This window comes from Anser anser (assembly GCF_964211835.1).
Source record: "Anser anser genome assembly, chromosome: 31".
NCBI lineage: Eukaryota > Metazoa > Chordata > Aves > Anseriformes > Anatidae > Anser > Anser anser.
In genome coordinates this window covers 1,309,385-1,330,891 of record NC_139752.1, presented here as the reverse complement: position 1 = coordinate 1,330,891, position 21,507 = coordinate 1,309,385, and the positions used below count along the sequence as shown (strand labels likewise).

At 52.3% G+C, this 21,507-nt stretch overlaps 1 protein-coding gene across 15 annotated transcripts in view; it reads left to right on the top strand.

The window, feature by feature from the left end:
* Positions 1-21,507, top strand: part of TNXB (tenascin XB) — a 43,221-nt gene that overhangs the window by 21,521 nt on the left and 193 nt on the right. For 6 of the 15 annotated variants that reach the window (XM_083814687.1, XM_083814685.1, XM_083814684.1 and 3 more), the window contains 22 exons: positions 327-620; positions 1,641-1,934; positions 2,276-2,572; positions 4,440-4,733; positions 5,194-5,484; positions 5,827-6,123; positions 6,712-6,999; positions 7,844-8,137; positions 9,094-9,387; positions 10,628-10,921; positions 11,142-11,435; positions 11,785-12,078; positions 12,587-12,880; positions 14,181-14,474; positions 14,722-15,015; positions 15,331-15,624; positions 16,869-16,993; positions 17,769-17,901; positions 18,256-18,407; positions 19,419-19,515; positions 19,701-19,862; positions 20,680-20,843. In XM_083814687.1, the coding sequence (XP_083670813.1) occupies positions 327-620; positions 1,641-1,934; positions 2,276-2,572; positions 4,440-4,733; positions 5,194-5,484; positions 5,827-6,123; positions 6,712-6,999; positions 7,844-8,137; positions 9,094-9,387; positions 10,628-10,921; positions 11,142-11,435; positions 11,785-12,078; positions 12,587-12,880; positions 14,181-14,474; positions 14,722-15,015; positions 15,331-15,624; positions 16,869-16,993; positions 17,769-17,901; positions 18,256-18,407; positions 19,419-19,515; positions 19,701-19,862; positions 20,680-20,843 (5,534 nt within the window). The remainder of the gene's footprint in view (positions 1-326; positions 621-1,640; positions 1,935-2,275; positions 2,573-4,439; positions 4,734-5,193; positions 5,485-5,826; positions 6,124-6,711; positions 7,000-7,843; positions 8,138-9,093; positions 9,388-10,627; positions 10,922-11,141; positions 11,436-11,784; positions 12,079-12,586; positions 12,881-14,180; positions 14,475-14,721; positions 15,016-15,330; positions 15,625-16,868; positions 16,994-17,768; positions 17,902-18,255; positions 18,408-19,418; positions 19,516-19,700; positions 19,863-20,679; positions 20,844-21,507) is intronic. The other 9 variants (XM_083814681.1, XM_083814682.1, XM_083814680.1 and 6 more) reach the window with 9 other exon arrangements.

The window sequence follows — 21,507 nt, the reverse complement described above, 5'->3', positions numbered from 1 at the left end:
TCTGTGTCTCCTGCATGCCTTGGTTTTGGAGTTGGGTGGGCTTGGGGTCAGAGACCTTCTAGGGTCCTTGCCCCATCAGGGAAACAGTTACATTTCTTGGCCTCTGACTGGGGAATGCACGGATGGATGAGTGCAGGCAAGTTTGGAGAGATGAAGGGTCATAGTGGTAGACAGATGGATAGTTGGAGAGATGGCAGAATGGAAGAAATGCTGAATTGCTGGTTAGTTCAATAAAGTGGTGTATAGTTGCATGAATGGGTGGATAGAAAGTTGGACGGATGGAAGGGGGGATGTTTATGTCCTTCAATGTGCCCTCCGCATTGCAGCTGCAGTAGAGCCGGAAAAGGAACCACCATCCGAACCAAACCTGGGGGAGCTCACAGCCTCCCACATCACCCCTGACTCCATCCAGCTGGAATGGAGTGTCCCCGAGGGCACCTTTGACTCCTTCACAGTGCAGTACAAGGATGCACAAGGCCAGCCGCAGGTGCTGCCCGTGGAAGGTGGTTCCCGTACAGTGACCGTGCCAGGGCTGTTGCCATCCCGCCAATATAAATTCAACCTGTATGGGATGTGGGGGCGGAAACGTCTGGGCCCCATCTCCACTGATGCTGTCACAGGTGAGGGCTGCTGCATTCCATGCCCATGTCCCTTTTGTGTTGTGAGTTTGGAGTCTGGCAGGAACCTTGTGAAGTCCTGCGGTATGTTCCTTCAGTCCTGTGCGAAATGGGAACATGTCTTGGTCACTGTCTGGGGAATGGATGAATGGGTGGATGAATGCAGGTACTTTTGGAGAGGTGGAGGGATTTATTGTTAGATAAATGTATAAATAGGTGGTTAGATCAAATAGTTGACGAAAGGGTGGATTTTTGAATTCTTGTTTCACTTGTTGGATGGCGGGTTGATTGTAATCTGTTCAGTAGTTTGGATGGAAGAATTGATAGAGGAATAAATGATTGGTGAGACCACTGGATGGATGTAGTATGGATGGAATTAAGGTATTTTGGATACATGTTTCGCTTGTTTGATATCTGGTTGATTATCATCTGTCTAGCTTTTTTGATGGAAGTACGGATGAAAAAAAGTAGATGAATGGTGAGATCGTTGGATGGATGGAGTACTGGATAGACTCGAAGCCTTCTGAATGCAGAGAGAAATTTGGAAATGGGTGGTTGGATGAATGGAAGCCAGCATGGTTAAATGGAAAAATAGATGAATTGATGTTAGGAAGATTGGATGGAGAAATGCATGCATATATGGACTGAGAAACAGATGGGTAAATGCATGGATGGATGTAGGTTTGAACAAACAGCTATGCCAAAGGAAAGAGAAATGACTTACTGGTTGAGTTTGTTGGCAGTTGGATGATTGAACTCATGAATGTATGGACAGATGGATGAATAGAAAGGTGATGGACAGAAGGATGGATAGTTAGTTCAATGCTTACATGGACTGCTGCTGTAGATGATGAATGGGTAGATAGATTTCAGAGATGGAGGGATGATCTGTTTAATTCATGCACGGAAGGATGGATTGTTGAGTAAACAAACTGACAAAAAAAAGGAGCAATGAAATGAGGGAGGAAGGGAAGGAAGGACAGACAAATGTTTATGCCCTGCACTTTAACCTCTGTTTTACAGATGCAGTCGAAGTGGAAGAGGAACCACCATCGGAGCCCCACATGGGGGAGCTCGTGGCCTCCCACATAACACCCAACTCAATCCAGCTGGAATGGAGCATCCCTGAGGGCACCTTTGACTCCTTCACAGTGCAGTACGAGGATGTTCAAGGTCAGACACAGGTGCTGCCAGTGGATGGAGGTTCCCGCACAGTGACTGTGCCAGGGCTGTCACCATCCCACCGCTACAAGTTCAACCTGTACGGGTTGTGGGGGAGGAAACATCTGGGCCCCATCTCCACTGATGCTGTCACAGGTGAGGACTGCTGTATGCCATGTCCGTGTTCCTTGCAAAGCTTTGTTTTGGAGCACTTTGGAAGCAGGGACAGGGTCCATCTAGGCTCTTTGGCTCTTCTGGGAAATGGGAATATGTCTTGGCTACTGACTGGGGAATGGGGGGAAGGATGGGTGTAGGCAAGTCTGGAGAGGTGGAGGGATAGACAGCTGTATAGCTGGGTAGAGAGAAGGAAGGATGGATGAAATGCTGAATTGATAGTTAAGTCAATAAACTGATGGATAGTTGCATGGATGGGTGGATAGAAAACAGGATGGATGGAAGGGGGAATGTTTGTATCCTGCATTGTGTCCTCTCTGTAGCAGCTGCAGTCGAGACAGAAAAGGAACCACCATCTGAGCCACGCCTGGGTGACCTTGTGGCCTCGCACATCACTCCCAACTCCGTCCAGCTGGAATGGAGCATCCCTGAGGGCACCTTTGACTCCTTCACAGTGCAGTACAAGGATGCACAAGGCCAGCCACAGGTGCTGCCCGTGGATGGTGGCTCCCGCACAGTGACCGTGCCAGGGCTGTCACCATCCCACCGCTACAAGTTCAACCTTTATGGGATGTGGGGGCAGAAACCTCTGGGCCCCATCTCCACTGATGCCATCACAGGTGAGGGCTGATGCATGCCATGTCTATTTCCCCTGCAGGACATGAGTTTGGAGTAAGTCAGGAGTCTTGCAAGGGTCTTTGCAGGGCCCCTTCTGCCCTGTGGGAATTGAGATCACATCTTTGTCACTAACAGCGGAATGGTTAAATGGATGAGTGCCAACGAAGTTGTGGAGATGTAGGAATAGATTGTTAGACAGGTGTATAGGTAGGTGGCTAGATAGTAGAATGGGCAAAAGGATGAATTTCTGTATGTGTGTTTGGCTTTGTGGATGGCGAGTTGATTATCATCTATTTAGCTCTTTGGATGAAAGAGTGGATGAAGGAATAAATGAGTGATTAGTCATTTGGATGGATGGAGTACTGCATGGATATTATGGAGGTGTTCTGAATGCTAAGAGTAATCTGGAAATGGGTGGTTGGATGAGTGGAAGCCAGAATGGTTAGACAGATAAATAGATGAGTGGATGTTTGGAAGATGAGATAGAAAAAATTATGCGTTTATATGTACTCAGAATTAGATGGACAAATGACTGAATGGATACATGTACATGTACCACAAAGGATAAAGAGATGGCTGGTTGATTGGCAGTTGGATGATTCTTCTGATAAATGGATGGACAGATGGATGAATAAAGGATGGGTGGAGAGAAGGATGGATAATTAGATCAACGTTTACATGGACAGCTTCAGTAGACGGTAAAAGGGTTAACAGAGTTCAGAGATGGAAGGATGAACTGTTTAATTTATCACAGAATCAAAGAATCACAGAATCATCTAGGTTGGAAGAGACCTCCAAGATCATCTAGTCCAATCTCTGACCTAACACTAACAGGTCCTCCACTAAACAATATCACTAAGCTCTACGTCTAAATATTTTTTAAAGACCTTCAGGGATGGTGACTCAACCACTCCCTGGGCAGCCCATTCCAATGCCTAACAACCCTTTCGGTAAAGAAGTTCTTCCTAATATCCAACCTAAACCTCCTTTGGCCCAACTTTAGCCTATTCCCCCTCATCCTGTCACCAGGCACATGGGAGAATACACCAACCCCCACTTCTCTACAGCCTCCTTTAAGGTACCTATAGAGAGTGATAAGGTTGCCCCTGAGCCTCCTCTTCTCCAGGCTAAACAATCCCAGCTCCCTCAGTCGCTCCTCGTAAGACTTGTTCTCCAGACCCCTCACCAGTTTTGTTGCCCTTCTCTGGACATGCTCGAGCACCTCCATGTCCTTCTTGTAGTGAGGGACCCAAAACTGGACACAGTACTCGAGGTGCGGCCTCACCAGAGCCAAGTACAGGGGGACAATCACTTCCGTAGTCCTGCTGGCCACACTGTTTCTTATACAAGCCAGGATGCTGTTGGCTTTCTTGGCTACCTGAGCACATTGCTGGCGCATATTCAGCCGACTATCAACCAATACTCCCAGGTCTTTCTCTGCCAGGCAGCTTTCTAACCACTCATCTCCCAGTCTGTAGTGCTGCTTAGGGTTGTTGTGCCCCAAGTGCAGGACTTGGCGCTTGGCCTTGTTGAACTTCATTCAGTTGGCCTCAGCCCATCAATCCAGCCTATCCAGATCCTCCTGCAGAGCCTTCCTACCCTCGAGCAGATCGACATATGCACCTAACTTAGTGTCATCTGCGAACTTACTGAGGGTACACTCAAGCCCTTCATCCAGATCATCGATAAAGATATTAAAGAGAACTGGCCCTAATACTGAGCCCTGGGGGCTCCAACTGGATTTAACTGGATAGAAGAATGGCTTGTGGAGTACACAAACTGATGGAAAGATGGTAAAAAGCAGTGAGGGAGGTAGGGATGGAAGCACTGCGGAATGTTTATACCCTGAATTGTGTTCTCTTATTGCAGCTGCAGTCAATCTGGAAAAGCAACCACCATCCAAGCCGCGCCTAGTTGAGCTCACGGCCTCCCACATCACCTCTGACTCTGTTCAGTTGGAATGGAGGGTCCCTGAGGGCACCTTTGACTCCTTCATGGTGCAGTACAGGGATGCACAAGGCCAGCCGCATGCACTGCCTGTGGACGGTGGGTCCCGCACAGTGACCGTGTCTGGGTTGTCACCATCCCACCGCTACAAGTTCAACCTGTACGGGATTTGGGGGCGGAAACGTCTGGGCCCTGTCTCTACTGATGCAATCACTGGTGAGAGGTGCTGCATACCACATCCTTGTCCCTTACACACCTGAGTTTTAGAGAGAGGTCAGAGCGGGGAGAGTGTCCATTCAGGTTCCTTTGCCTTTCTGGGAAATGAATGCATCTCCTGTGTGATGCCTGGTGAATGGATGGAGGGAAAGGGGCAAGTAAAATTATGGATATGGAGTTACTAAGTTTTGGCATGATCACTGGTTAAGCAGCAGGAAGTAGCATAGAGTTTTTTGGAAGACTGGCTGTCGATATCCATCTGTATGTACGAGTTGCTATATGGCTTGGAGGGCGGTTGGGAAGATGGATGGATGGATGGATGGATGGATGGATGGATGGATGGATGGATGGATGGAGAACTGAAAAAGCGTGTTACTGCATCATTGGAGTAAGAAATACTTCTATGAAAAGGTGGAGAAAGTGAGCAAGGATGTTCAATATTGTACACTCATTGTTTCAGCTGCAGTTGAGCCAGAAGATTTGATATCTGAGCCACACCTGGGTGAGCTTATGGCCTCCCATATCACTACCAATTCAGTCCAGCTGGAATGGAGCATCCCCGAGGGCACCTTTGACTCCTTTACGGTGCAGTACAAGGATGCACAAGGCCAGCCACAGGTGCTGCCTGTGGATGGTGGTTCCCGCACAGTGACCGTGCCAGGCCTGTCGCCATCCCACCGCTACAAGTTCAACCTGTATGGGATGTGGGGGCAGAAACGTCTGGGCCCCATCTCCACTGATGCCATCACAGGTGAGGGCTGCTGCGTGCCATGTCCGTGTTCCTTGCAAAGCTTTGTTTTGGAGCACTTTGGAAACAGGGACAGGGTCCATCTAAGCTCTTTGGCTCTTCTGAGAAATGGGAATATGTCTTGGCTACTGACTGGGGAATGGGGGGAAGGATGGGTGTAGGCAAGTCTGGAGAGGTGGAGGGATAGACAGCTGTATAGCTGGGTAGAGAGACGGAAGGATGGATGAAATGCTGAATTGATAGTTAAGTCAATAAACTGATGGATAGCTGCATGGATGGGTGGATAGAAAACAGGATGGATGGAAGGGGGGAATGTTTGTGTCCTGCATTGTGTCCTCTCTGTAGCAGCTGCAGTCGAGACAGAAAAGGAACCACCATCTGAGCCACGTCTGGGTGACCTCGTGGCTTCCCACATCACCCCCAACTCCGTCCAGCTGGAATGGAGCATCCCTGAGGGCACCTTTGACTCCTTCACAGTGCAGTACAAGGATGCACAAGGCCAGCCACAGGTGCTGCCCGTGGATGGTGGCTCCCGCACAGTGACCGTGCCAGGGCTGTCACCATCCCGCCGCTACAAGTTCAACCTGTATGGGATGTGGGGACGGAAACGTCTGGGCCCCGTTTCCACTGATGCTGTCACAGGTGAGGGCTAATAAATGCCATGTCTATTTCCCCTGCAGGACATGAGTTTGGAGTAAGTTGGGAGTCTTGCAAAGGTCTTTGCAGGGCCCCTTCTGCCCTGTGGGAACTGAGATCGTGTCTTTGTCACTAACAGCAGAATGGTTAAATGGATGAGTGCCAACAAAGTTGTGGAGATGGAAGAATAGATTGTTAGGTGTATAGATAGGTGGCTAGATAGAATGGAGAAAAGGCTGGATTTCTGCACGTGTGTTTGGCTTTGTGGATGGCTAGTTGAATATCATCTGTCTAGACTCTGAGGGAAGAAAGGACGGAAGAATAAATGAGTGGTGAGATCTTTGGATGGATGGAATACTGCATGGATTTTGAGGAGCACATGGACAACTTCACTAGACAATAAATGGGTAGATAGTGTTCAGATGTGGAGAAACGATTCGTTGAATTCGTCGATGATAAGATGAATTGCTGGGTTCACATCCAGTGGAAAGATGGAGAGATGAAGGAAGGTGAACAGGGAGAGAGGAATGCGGGGAATAAAGCACAGAAGTAAGGAATCAGGTAATTCTTATAGCCTGCTTTGTGTCCTCTCAGTTGAGCCTGAAACACAACCACCATCCATGCCACGCCTGGGCGAGCTGACAGCCTCCCATGTCACCCCTGACTCAGTCCAGCTGGAATGGAGCATCCCGGAGGGTACCTTTGACTCCTTCACAGTGCAGTACAAGGATGCACAAGGCCAGCCACAGGTGCTGCCCGTGGATGGAGATTCCCGCACAGTGACCGTGCCAGGGCTGTCACCATCCCACCGCTACAAGTTCAACCTGTATGGGATGTGGGGACGGAAACGTCTGGGCCCCATCTCCACTGATGCTGTCACAGGTGAGGGCTGCTGCATGTCATGTCCCCTTCACATCTTGCTTCTGGAGAAAAGTGGGAGCAGGCACAGTGTCCTTCCAGGGTCCTTGGGCCTTTTGGAAAATAAATGCATCTCTTGGGTGATGCCTGTTTAATGGATGGAGGGACAGGGGCAAGTCATGAATATGGAGATGCTGGCTTTTGGCAGGATCAGCAGGTAAGTGGCAGAAATGCTTGAAGGATGGATTCTTGTAATTATGTTGTGGATGTTTATAAGAGGCAGTGTATATTGCTTGAAATGTGGGCAGGTGGGTGAGTGGATGGATGTATGGATGGTTGGATGGATGGACGGATGGATGGATGGATGGGATCTTAGGGGTGATGAAGGGGAGGTGGAACATGGAAGAAAGGGCAATTGAATGGAGGGATGGATATAGGTTTGGATGGATAGAGAACTGGAAAAATGGATAATTGAATTATTAAAGTAAGAAACACTTGCATGAATAGGTAGAGTAAGGGATCAGTCAACAAACAGCTAAATCAAAGGCTAGATCAATTGCTGGTTGCTTGGATGGCTGCTGACTGTTCCTGATGTCTGAATGATTATGTGGATGACTAGCTGGAGAGATGGATGAAAACAAGAGTGAATGGATGAGTGGTTACAAGGATAAATGGAAAGACAGGTGCATGGATGTAACTGAGTTAATAATTGCGGAGATTCTGAGTAGAATGTAAGGGTGTGTAGATGGAAGGTTTTGTGAATAAGTGGATACACATTTGCATCAATTGATGGGTGGACAGAGCTATGGATGGATGGACAAACAGCCCAGGGAATCTTTATACCTGCATTGTGCCTTCCATGTTGCAGCAGCAGTTGTGCTAGAAAAGGAACCACCATCCGAGCCACACCTGGGCGAGCTCACAGCCTCCCACATCACCCCTGACTCAGTCCAGCTGGAATGGAGTGTCCCCGAGGGCACCTTTGACTCCTTTGTGGTGCAGTACAAGGATGCACAAGGCCAGCCACAGGTGCTGCCTGTGGATGGAGGTTCCCGCACAGTGACTGTGCCAGGGCTGTCACCATCCCAACGCTACAAATTCAACCTGTATGGGATGTGGGGACGGAAACGTCTGGGCCCTGTCTCCACTGCTGCTGTCACAGGTGAGGGCTGCTGCATGTAGTGTTCTCGTCCCTTTCATACCTTGGTTTTGGAACAGGGTGGGAGTGGGGGCATTTCCTCCCAGTTCCTTGGCCATTCTGGGTGACAGCTACATCACTTGGCCTCTGATTGGGGAATAGACAAATGGGTGAGTGCAGGCAAGTTTGGAGGGATTAAGGGATAAACTGGTAGACAGGTGGATAGACAGGTCCACCTGTCAGACACAGAGGCACTCTCTTCTCAAGGAACCCCATGGAGAAGAGAAGGGCAATGGCATCAAGGAGCATTGGGATAGGTTGCCTCTTGATACGAAACAGAAATTTTTTACAGTGAGAAAAATCAGTCATTGGACTACCTGCCCAGAGACATGGTAGAATCCCTGTTACAGGAGGTATTCAAGATAAAACTGGAAAGTATACTAAATAATTTCATCTAGGCTCCCATTTCCCAGGAGAGGTTGGAGCTGATGAGCGTTTGATATCCTTTCCAAAGTGACTGTTTCATGATTCGATGATTTGATGATTCAGTGACTAATGGTGTAAGAAACACCTGGATGAAAAGGTGGAAACAGTGGGCAAAGAGCTAAATCAAGGTCTAGATCACTGTCTGTTTGTTTAGATGGTTGGTGAAGGTGCTTGATGGCTAGATGATTATCTGGATGAATTACTGAACAGACTGCTGAGTAGAAGGGTGGATGGATGTCTTCCACGTGTTGTTTGTTTTCTTGTTACGAGCATGGGTGGATAGACAGGAGGGTTGCTATGTGGTTGAGTTGACAGTTGGGGTGATGCTGAATTGACTGTAAGGGTGTATGGAAGGAACTTATGTCAATAAACTGATGGATAGTTGCATGGATGGGTGAAGAGAAGGCTTGATGGATGGGTGGACAGTTGGGTAGATGTATGGATGGACAGACAGACTGACTGGGGTATATTAATGCCCTGCATAAACCTTGCAGCTGCAGTTGAGCCCGAAAAGGAACCACCACCCAAGCCACACCTGGGTGACCTCACAGCTTCCCACATCACCCCTGACTCAGTCCAGCTGGAATGGAGCATCCCTGAGGGCACCTTTGACTCCTTTGTGGTGCAGTACAAGGATGCACAAGGCCAGCCACAGGTGCTGCCCGTGGATGGTGGGTCCCGCACAGTGACTGTGCCAGGGCTGTCACCATCCCGCCGCTACAAGTTCAACCTGTATGGGATGTGGGGGCGGAAACGACTGGGCCCCATCTCCACTGATGCTGTCACAGGTGAGGGTTTGTGTGTGCCATGTCCGTGTTTTTTGCAATCCTTGGTTTTGAAAAAAGGTGGGAGGAAGGGAAGGGTCCATACAGGGTCCTTGGCCCTTCTGGGAAACAGATATATATGTCTTGGATTGTTGTTGTGGTTTAGCCCTGGCAGGCAGCTGAGTACATTGCAGACATTCGCTTACCCTCCTCAGGTGTGAATCCAAAATGTAAAAAAGTGCGAGAACTCATGGTTTGAGATAAAGACAGTTTACTATGTAAAGCAAAAGCCACATGTGCAAGCAAAGGAAAACAAAGAATTCTTTTGCTGATTCCCATCAGCAGGCAGGTGTTCAGCCAGTTCCAGGAAAGCAAAAGAAAAAGCCTTATGGGTTGAGATAAGAATTATTTAATTAAAGGGACAAGACAGAGGGAAAAAAAAACAAGGCTGCATGGAAGCAAAGAGGGGAAAAAATGAAAAAAAAAAATTCTCTACTTCCCATCAACAAGTGATGTTCAGCCACATCCTGGGAAGCAAGACTTCAATATGCACATCGGTTGTTTGGGAGGACAGAAATCTTCATAGTGGCCACTAGAGTCACCTCCTCTCCTTCCCCTTTCCCACCTTTTATTGCTGAGTATGACATCATATGGTATGGAATATCCCTTTGGTCATTTTACATCAGCTGCCCTGGCAATGTCCCTTTCCCACTTCTTATCTACCCCCAGCCTACTGGCTTTGGGGGTTTGGAGGGAGTTTTCATGCTGTGCCAAAACTGCTCAACAACAGACAAAACATTGGTGTGATACCAATGCTCTTCTAGATACAAGTGCAGAGCACAACACTATATGGGCTGCTGTAGGGAAAGTGAACTCGATCCCATCCCAGTAGGAAGGTAGGGTGAGCAAAGAGCTAAATGGAAGTCTAGATCACTAGCTTGATGGTTGGATGGTTGGTGAATATCCTTGATATCTCAATGATTATCTGGATAAATGGCTGGGAAGATGGATAAATAGAAGGGAGATGGATGATAGGAAGCGTGGCTTCTTTATGGTTGCAAGGGTAGATGGAAGGACAAAAGGGTGAATGTAACTAAGTTGATACTTGGGGAATGCTGAGTAGAATGTAAGGGTGTATGGTTCGAAGGCTTTGTCAATAAATGGATGGAGAGTTTCATTGATTGATGGAGGGATGGACAGACAGAGGGATGGATGGGTGGACTGGGGGGTATTTATACTCTGCATTGAGCGTTATTTCTTGCAGCTGCAGTCGAGACAGAAAAGGAACCACCATCCGAGCCACACCTGGGTGACCTCACAGCCTCCCACATCACCCCTGACTCCGTCCAGCTGGAATGGAGCGTCCCCAAGGGTACCTTTGACTCCTTTGTGGTGCAGTACAAGGATTCACAAGGCCAGCCACAGGTGCTGCCCGTGGATGGTGGCTCCCACACAGTGACTGTGCCAGGCCTGTCACCATCCCACCGCTACAAGTTCAACCTGTATGGGATGTGGGGGCGGAAGCGTCTGGGCCCCGTCTCCACTGATGCCATCACAGGTGTGTCCTGATACGTGACAAGTCTGTGTCTGCTGTGGGCCATGTGTTTGGAGTATGACAGTAGCCTTGCAAGGGCCTGTGCTGGGTTTCTTCTGCCCTGTGGAAAATGGGAATATATCTTTGCGTGGATGGATGGATGGACGGACAGACGGACAGACAGATGGAAGGACGGATGGACTGGGGGATGTTCATACCCTGAATTCTGCCCTCTGTGTTGCAGCTGCAGTGGAGTCGGAAGAGGAACTGCCATCAGAGCCACGACTGGGAGAGCTCATTGTGTCCCATGTCACCCCTGACTCCATCCAACTGGAATGGAGCATCCCCGAGGGCACCTTTGACTCCTTCATGGTGCAGTACATGGATGCACAAGGCCAGCCACAGGTGCTGCCTACGGACAGTGAATCCCGCACAGTGACCGTGCCAGGGCTGTCACCATCCCACCCTTACAAGTTCAACCTGTATGGGATGTGGGGGCAGAAACGTCTGGGCCCCATCTCCATTGATGCCATCACAGGTGAGGGCTGCTGCATGCCATTTTTGTGTCCTTTGAGGGCTGTGAGATTGGACTGTGTCAGGAGCCTTCTGAGGGCCTGTCCCGGTCACTTGGGTCTTAATGAAAATGGGAAATTTTTGGTGCTGTCTGGGGAATGCATGAAGGCTAGGAGCATGCAAGATTGGTGGGAGTAGAGGATGATGGATGGATGGTTGGACGGGTGGACAGATGGATGGACAGAAAAACGGACAGACAACTGTTTGCACAGGGGACAGATAGACGGTTAGATGAATATTTGGTTGGTTGTTGAACAGATGGATAGTTGTATGGGGGGACGTTTATGCCCTGCGTTGTGCTCTCCGTATTTCAGCCCCATCTCCAACAGAGGAGGAACCACCATCCCAGCCCCGTCTTGGCCAGCTCACGGCCTCCCACGTCACTCCTGACTCAGTCCAGCTGGAATGGAGTGTCCCCGAGGGCACCTTTGACTCCTTCACAGTGCAGTACAAGGATGCACAAGGCCAGCCACAGGCACTGCCCGTGGATGGTGGGTCCCGCACAGTGACTGTGCCAGGGCTGTCACCATCCCGCCGCTACAAGTTCAACCTGTATGGGATGTGGGGACGGAAACGTCTGGGCCCCATCTCCACTGATGCTGTCACAGGTGAGAGTGGCTGTGGGCCCTTTTCTTGTCACCTTTCAGCACTGAGTGGGTGTGGCAGGTGTTTGGGAAGGGCCTGTGCTGGGTCGCTTGGGCATTGCTGGAAATGGGAACATCACCTGAGTTCTAAAAAGAGTGTGGATGGAGGGGTGGGAGCGTGCAAGTTTGGCGGGAGAAATGGATAGATGGAAGTTGGTTGCTTGTATGACTGGCAGTTTGGGGGACTTTTTGGATGGGTGGATCATTGGATGGTTGGCTGGATCATTGCCTCGTGAGCAATGGGAACAAGTTTTTCTGCTGATTGGGTGACTGCCTGAGGGATGGTTGAAGGCAAGAGCAGAGAGTTGGAGGGCTAGAGGTGGATGTGTGGAAGATGGATGGATGGATGGATGTTGGTTGAAACAATGGATGCATGGGTGGTTGGCTGTCTGTCTGTCTGTCTGAGAAGAGGGAGGGGGGTTAGATGGACTGAGAGATGTTTATGTAGTGCCTTGTGCCCTGTCTGTTGCAGCTGCAGTCAAGACGGAGGAGGAACCACCATCCCAGCCACGCCTGGGCGAGCTCACGGTCTCCCATGTCACTCCCAGCTCCGTTCAGCTGGAGTGGAGTGTCCCCGAGGGCACCTTTGACTCTTTCACACTGCAGTACAGGGATGTGCAAGGCCAGCCGCACGCACTACGTGTGGATGGAGATTCCCGCACAGTAACCGTGCCAGGGCTGTTGCCATCTCACCGCTACAAGTTCAACCTGTATGGGATGTGGGGGCGGAAACGTCTGGGCCCCATCTCCACTGATGCTGTCACAGGTATGTTCTGGTGCATGCCACTTATGCATCCCTTGCATGCCTTGGCTTTAGAGCAAGTCAGAAGTGGGGACCACATCCATCCAGGGTCCTTGGCCCTTCTGGGAAATGGGTGCATCTCTTTGGTGGTTCCTGGTGAATGGTTGGATGGATGGTAGGATGGGGGCAAGTAAAGTCATCGATACGGAGATAGTGTTTATTGGCGGGATCAACAATTAAGTGGCAGGAAGTTTGGTAGTATGGATTTTTGAAAGGATATTTTGTTGTGGGTGTCTGTCTGTCTGTATGTCAGAATGCATCAATGGCTTCATGGGTGAAAAGCTGGACAGATGGATGAAATAAAGGGGTGATAAATGGGAAACGGAATCAGGAAAAAAGGGCAATTGGATGGATGGACGGACAGATGGATGGACGGACAGACGGATGGATGGATGGAGAGCTGGATAAGTGGATGATCAGATTAAGGAGTATGAAAAACTTCAAAGTGGGGGAAGATAGGAGTGAGCAAAGCATTAAATGAAAGTCTAGATCACTGGATTTGGTTGGTGACGGTCCCTGATGATGGGATGAGTATCTGGATGAATGGCTGGACAGACAGATGAGTGTGGTGGCTTAATAAGCTCACTCCCACTCCTGAAAAGAGCAAGGACATAAGATATGATGAAAAAAGGCTCAGGGGTTGAGATAAGAAGCAGTTTAATTAAAGGGAAAATTTTTTAAAAAATAAGCAAATGTCACATGGAAGCAAAAGTTTAAAACAATTATTCTCTACTTCATAGTAGCAAGTGATATTTGACCACATTTTGGGAAGCAGGGCCTCAATACGCATAGCAGTTTTTTGGGAGGACATACCTCTTCATAACAAGATCCTCCCCTTCCCCTTTCCCAGCTTTTATTCTGGAGTGTGACATCATACGGTATGGAATATCCCTTTGGCCATTTTAGGTCAGCTGCCCTGGCAATGTCCCCTCTGCACCTTTTACACACTCTGGCCTACTGGCTTTGACAGGGGTTGGAGGGAGTCGTGACGCTGTGCCAGCACTGCTCAACAACAGACAAAACATTGGTGTAACAACATTGCTGTCCTACCTGCAAGTGCAGAGCACAGCACTACGTGTCCTGCTCTGGGAAAGCTGAACTCACTCGATCACAGCTAGACACAGTATAATGAGTACAAAGGTGTAGGGATGGATGGAAGGATGGAAGGAAGGAAGGTTGGGTATGCCAACTAATAGAGAGACAAATAGATGGATGGATGAACTAGGGGATGTTTCTGCCCTGCATCGTGCCCTCTTTTTCACAGCACTAGTCAAGTCAGAAGTGGAACCACCATCCCAGCCATACCTCGGTGAACTCACAGCTTCCCATGTCACCCGTGACTCTGTCCAGCTGGAATGGAGCGTCCCCGAGGGGAAATTTGACTCCTTCAAAGTGCAGTACATGGACGCACAAGGCCAGCTGCAGGTGCTGCCTGTGGACGGTGGTTCCCGCACAGTGACTGTGCCAGGACTGTCGCCATCCCACCCTTACAAGTTCAACCTGTATGGGATGTGGGGGCAGAAACGTCTGGGCCCCATCTCCACTGATGCTGTCACAGGTGAGAGCAGCTGCATGCTGTATCTGTGCCCTTGCAAGCCCTGGGTTTGGATCAGGGCTTGAACCAGGACAGGATCTGTCCTGAGCCCCTTGGGCCTTCTGGAAAATGGGAACATCTCCTGGTTGCTGAACAGGATGGAGGGTTGGAGGGATGGGAATATGCGATGGATGGATGGATGGATGGATGGATGGATGGAAGAACAGACTGGGGTATATTTATAGGCGGCATTGTGCCCTCTGTGTTGCAGCTGTAGATGAACTAGAAAAGGAACCAGCAACTGAGCCACGCCTGGGTGACCTCACGGCCTCTCACGTCACCCCTGACTCTGTCCAGCTGGAATGGAGTGTCCCCGAGGGCACCTTTGACTCCTTTGTGGTGCAGTACAGGGACACACAAGACCAACTGCAGGTGCTGCCTGTGGACGGTGGGTCCCATACAGTGACTGTGCCCAGACTGTCACCATCCCAACGCTACACGTTCATCGTATATGGGATGTGGGGGCAGAAACGTCTGGGCCCCATCTCCATTGATGCTGTCACAGGTGAGGGCTGGTGCACACCATGTACATGACCTTTTGTGGGCTGTGAGTTTGGACTGTGTCCGGAACCTTCTGAGGGCGCGTCCTGGTCACTTGGGTCTTAACGAAAATGGGGAAACCTTTGGTGCTGACTGGGGAATGTATGAAGGCTAGGAGCATGTAAGTTTGGCGGGAGTAGAGGATGATGGATGGACAGACGGACAGACAACTGTTTGCACAGGGGACAGATAGACGGTTAGATGAATGGTTGGTTGTGGAACAGATGGATAGTTGTATGGGGGGACGTTTATGCCCTGCGTTGTGCTCTCCATATTGCAGCCCCATCTCCAACAGAGGAGGAACCACCATCCCAGCCCCGTCTTGGCGAGCTCACGGCCTCCCACATCACCCCTGACTCAGTCCAGCTGGAATGGAGTGTCCCCGAGGGCACCTTTGACTCCTTCACAGTGCAGTACAAGGATGCACAAGGCCAGCCACAGGTGCTGCCCGTGGACGGAGATTCCCGCACAGTGACCGTGCCAGGGCTGTCGCCATCCCGCCGCTACAAGTTCAACCTGTATGGGATGTGGGGGCGGAAACGTCTGGGCCCCATCTCCACTGATGCTGTGACAGGTGAGAGTGGCTGTGGGCCCTTTTCTTGTCACCTTTCAGCACTGAGTGGGTGTGGCAGGTGTTTGGGAAAGGCCAAATGGGATGGGTGTGTGCCAGTTTGGAGAGAGGAATGGATGGATGAAAGTTGGTTGCTTGTATGACTGTCTGGCAGCTTGGGGGGCTCTATGGCTGGGTGTATTGTTAGGTGGTTGGCTGGATCATGGCTTTGTGAGCAATGGGAACAGGTTTTTGTGCTCATTGGGTGACTGATTGAGGGATGGTCTCAGGCAAGAGCAAAGAGAGATTTGGAGAGCTAGGGGTGGACGTGTGGAAGATGGAGGGACGTGTGGAAGATGGAGGGGTGGATGTTTACCTGTTTGGATGGATGGGTGGATGGATGGATATTAGTTAGTTGAAACAATGGATGGGTGGTTGGGTGTATGGATGGATGTAGGATGAATGGATGGCTCTTTAATTATTTGATTGGATGGATGGATGGGCAGACAAACGGATGGACAAGTTGTTGAATGGTTGGTTCAGACTGTGGCTCCTTATGGGATGGATAGTGTGATGAGCCCATTTTTTTTGTGAAAGGATCGACTGAAGCATGTACAGGCAGATAGCTGGTTGGATTTGTGTTTTGCTGGTAGAATAAATGAATTGGAGCCATGGAGGCAAAGTTCAGTGGAAGGGTGGTTTCAGGAAATGACGGATGGTAAAAGGTGCATGAGAAGATGGATGGCTGAGGGGAAAATGGAGAGAGGGAAGGAGGGAATCAGGGAGGTAGGGAGCGAGGGATGGAAGGAAGGATGGATGGATAGTGAGGCAAACTGATGTATGCATATTGGAATGGACAGAGAAATGTTTAGATGGACAGAAGGACATAGGACTGAGTGGGCAGTTGACTGAAGGAGTGGCAGCATGCATGGATGGGTGGTGAAGAGATGGACATACGGTGACTGCATGGATGGGGAGTCCCTGGGAAGCTATAGGGGATGGCTGGGGCTCCTGAGGAGTCCCTGGATGCTCCCTGAGGTACTCTGTGTGGGGTTACTGTGGATGGGAGTCACTGGGATACTACAGGGGGTCTTCGGGGTGGAGACCATGGGGGTGTCTTTGGGGTCAGTGGGAGCACTGGTGGTGAGAGGGTGGTGTGGTGACCTTTGGGGGAGCCCAAAGGGGGTCTGTGGGGAGAGTCAGTGGGAAGGTCTATGGGGGGGCTGGGGGGAGGGTGTGGGCCTCAGTGGTCACCATCTCTTGCGCAGGTGCCCCAGGGACCCTGTGGGTGGGGTCCCTGTGGCCCCGCAGTGCTCGTCTGCACTGGGCGCCCCCCCAAGTTCCCCCTGATGGCTACATCCTTGTCTACGGCCCCCCCGGTGGCCCCCTGCAGGTAATTTCCCCAAACACCCCAAAACCTCCCAACCCCGTGAGCTTTCCTGGAGCCCTCAACACCACATGGGGTACCCCAGTAATCCTGTGGAACCCCAGTACCCTGCTGGGAACCCAAATAACCTCCTTGGGGACCCTTACACCACACTAAGGAACACAGGTTACATCCTTGGAGCATCCCAGTTGGCCCCTGGGGACCCCAACAACAATCTGGGCACCCCAGTAGCTCCTCATCCCCCCCAACACATTAGGTGCCCAGTACGCCTCTGGGATCCTTGCCAGTAGCCCCCTGGGGTCACCTACAACTTGGTTGTGACCCCAGAAATCCCCCTGGGGACCCACACAACACCCCTGAGAAACCCAGTGCCCCCCTGGCAACCCCCATAGCCCCATGGAACCTCTGAGAACCCCCTGAGGTCCCTATTCACCCCTCTGAAGACCCCAGTAATTCTTGTGAGACTCCAGTATCCACTGGAAACCCAAATAACCTCATGGGAGACCCTTATACCACCCTGAGGAACCCAAGAGCACCCCCACACACACACCAGGCACACCAGTAACACCCTGGGAACCCTACTGGTACCTCCCCAGTGCACCCCTATTCACCCCAATATTCCTTGTGGTCCCCAATACTCCTTTACAGCACTCCAGTACACCTTCCAGGCCCACCCTACGCTCCCTGGATACCTAAAAGACCCCCCCGGCAGCCCCTATAATGCCTCTACGGACCCTAGAAGCCCCCTGCCTCCCCCAATAACCCTTCCCCACACAAACAGACGCTACAGCTGCCTCCTGAGGCAACATCGAAGGAGCTGTGGGGCCTGGAGCCCATGGGCCACTACTGGGTGCAGTTGCAGAGTCAGGGGCTGGAGCCGGCCCCCGTGCCCCTTGAGGCCACCTTCGACACCCGTGAGTTGGGCACATGTGTCCCTTGGGGGTGGGATGTACCCAGATGCCTGAGTCCTTGGGTGGGTTGCTGGGGCCAGGGGGATCCCCATGTCCCTGGATGCCTTGCAGGTGGACACACTTGGGTCCCTCGACACAGAGGGCACCCAGATGCCTGGGTTCTGGGGTGGGGGTTTCTGGAGGTATCCAGATACTTGGATGTCTTGGCTGGGGGGTGGGAGGGGAACACCTTGAGACTGGGTCCCTAGATAGGGGGGCACCCAGATTCCTGGTTTCTTGGGTGGGGAGTGGGTACCTAGGTGCCTGAGCCCCTTGGTTGGGGACACCTGGTCCCCACATTTGCACTCTGTCCACCAGCGCCCCTACTCCATCCATACCCCCGGGACTGCATCGAGGAGCAGCTCAATGGACCAAGGCCTTCACGCGAGGCCCTCATCTTCCTCGGGGGTGACCGACAGCGGCCCCTGCGTGTCTTCTGCGACATGGAGACCGATGGCGGTGGCTGGCTGGTGCGGGCAGGGGGGCAGTAGGGGGCATTGGGGGTGTCAGGGGACGTTCTGTGGGGAGCGATAGCAGGATCTAGGGAGGTAATGAGGCCAGGGGCATCCCAGTGGGTTCCCTGACAAATTTGGAGAGGTAACAGGGGGCAAATGGGGTCACTGGGGGGGCATTGGGGGTGTCTGGTGGGTTCTATGGAGGACATTGTGCAGGGCTCTGGGGGACAATAGGTATGGCCTTGAGGGTGCAATTGGGGCAATTTGGAGTATGTAGGGAGGTTCTGTGGGATGCAGTAGGGGGGAGCTTGTAAGCAATGGGGGGGTCCCTGGCAAACCTGGGGGGTAATGGGAAGGGCCCGTGGGGCAACTGGGGTCACTATAGGGAACTGGGGGGTCTGGGAGGTTCAGTGAGGGGCATTGAGGGGCCTGGGAGATAATGGGGGTCACTGGGAAGGCAGTGATGGGGTTCTATGAGGGGTATTGGGGGTATCTGTGGTCCCAGGAGGTCCAAGAAGCACACTGAAGGGCATTTAGGGGTCTGTGGGTGTTCTCTGGGGGCAGTAGAGAAGTTTAGGGGACAAGGGATGTCCTGACAGATCTGAAGGGGTAACTGGGGGCAGGGGGGGTGTACTATAGATGGTCTTTAGAGGGCAATTGGTGGGACTATGGGGTGCACTGTGTGTGTGTGGGGGGACTGAGGTCAATGGGGGTCCCTGGGGGTGCACTTGGGGGCGAGTTGGGGGTCACTGAGTGGCATTATTGTGGTCTTCTTGATGTTTCTATGGGGGGCAGTGGGAGAACTGGGGAGGGATAATGGGGGACCATCCTGTGGGTCTGTGGCAGATCTGGGGGTGCAATGCGGAGTCTTGGGGAGCGACAAGGGTCCGAGGGAGCCTAGGTAGTCTCAGGGTGCGCTGGGGAAGACCATGAGGGGCAATGGAAGGAGCTGGGGGTTCAGGGGGAGGTAATGGGAGGTGAGGGTGGGCGGGGGGGGGGGCGGTTCCTTTGACTCTCCACTCCCAGGTGTTCCAGCGACGCATGAATGGGGCCACTGACTTCTGGCGGGGATGGGAAGAGTACGCCCATGGCTTTGGCAATGTCTCCCAGGAGTTCTGGCTTGGTGAGGACCCTTGCATCTGGGGGGACCCAGGGTTCTGGTGGGGGGACAAAGGCATCCAAGGGGACCCCAGGGGGACACCCAGGTGTCTAGGTGGCCCCAGGTGGGTCTCCAGGGGAGGGACCCAGGTGTCTGGGTGGCCCTGGGTGGGCTGCAGTGGCTGAAGGCCCCAAGGCATCTGGGTGCAGGGAATGAGGCGCTGCATGCGCTGACGGCGGCTGGCCCCACGGAGCTGCGGGTGGACCTACGGACGCCGCTGGACGCTGCCTTTGCCCACTACCGTGACTTCGCCATCGCTGGCCCCAAGGAGCACTACCGCCTCCACCTCGGCGCCTACAGCGGCACCGCCGGTGCGGGGGGTTCCTGGCCCATGAAGGGGCCGAGGGTATTGGGGGGGTATTGGGGGGGTCCCCTGGGGCATTGGGAGGGCCCTAGGGGAGGGCTGTTGGCCCATGGGAAGTGTTCTGGGGAGCCCTGTGGGGGTCTTGGGTGGTGCCTTGGCCCATGGGGGTTCCCTACAGAAGGTCTTGGAGGAGTCCTTTAGCCCATGGGTGTCCTTAGGGGAAGTCTTGGGGGGGGGGAGGGTGGGGTCCCTGAATAGTGATGGTTTATGGGGGGTGGGGGGCACGGTGCTTTGGGGGAAGCTGCCCTTTGCCCATATAGTGGCAGCACTTGTGGGGAGGTCTTGAGCATTCACAGGCCATAGAGGATTCCTGGGAGAGTGTTGTCTGGGGGCTATTGAAGGTCTCTTGACCCATGGGAGGGTACCTAGAGGAGGCCTTGGTGGGGGGAGAAGGGGGGAGGAGGGGGGAGGTCCTTTTGCCAACAAGAGGCAGTCCTGGAGGGGAGCATGGAGTGGTTTTGGGAGTCCATGACTCATGGGTGGGGGGGCTCTGGGGGCCTACTGCAGATCACTAGCCCATGGGGTGGTCCTGGGGAGCCCCTAAGAGGTCTTGAGAGTGGCCCATATGGTGCTCCCTGATATGGAACATAGAGGTCCCTGGGGGGCTGTGACCTATACTGTGTGTGTGTGTGGGGGGGGGGGGGGGGGGCGTGTCTTTGGGACCATCTTGTGGTTCTCTGACCTATTGAGGGTGTTCTGGAGAGCTCTCTTTCTGGGGGCGTGGGGGTGCTGGAGTCTCCAGAGTGCTAATTTGGGTCCTGCAGGGGACGCAATGTCCTACCACGCTGGCAGCCCCTTCTCAACACGGGACCGTGACCCCCGGCGCCGCCCCCGGCCCTGCGCTGTCGCCTACACAGGGGCCTGGTGGTACCGCAACTGCCACTACGCCAACCTCAATGGGCGCTATGGTACCCCCTACGACCATCAGGCACGTTGCGGGGCTGTGGGGGTCATGGGGAGGGTGTATAGGGGCCATAACGGGGGTCTATGGGCACTACAACAACAGCAAAAGAGGACTTGATGGGGCCATAGGGGCCATGGGAGGCTATAGGAGCCATAGAGGGTAAATATGGAGGTCAATACAGACCATACAGAGATTTATAGGGGCTATGAGGAAGGCTATGGAGGCCACAAGGCAGCCTGCAATGGGATTAAAATGACCCCAGGAGGTTCCATAGGGGCTAAGGGGTGGGGGAGCCCCATGGCTTGTGTATGGGGCACAAGATCCATATGGCACTGCCCACAGCAGCAGGTACCTATGGGGACCTAGAGGGCCTGGGGAGTGGCAGCAGGGGATTTCACACCTATAGAGATTGGTGCCCTATGGGGAACAATGGGGGCCAGGAACTCTCTGGGGGGCTATGGGGGCCATATGGTCATGCACCCCTTTGAGATCCTATAGGCCTTCTACAGAGTGCAAGACACCATACAGGACCCCTCCCGCCGCAGCTCCAGATCTCCACTATGTGGGCATGGGGCTTTATAGGAGTGATAGGGCCTGGGGCAGGGGAGTGGGTTCTTCAGGGCTTCAGTATGGTGCCCATAGGCCATATATGGGTCTGTAGGGCCCCTGTAGTATGCCGACAAGTCCT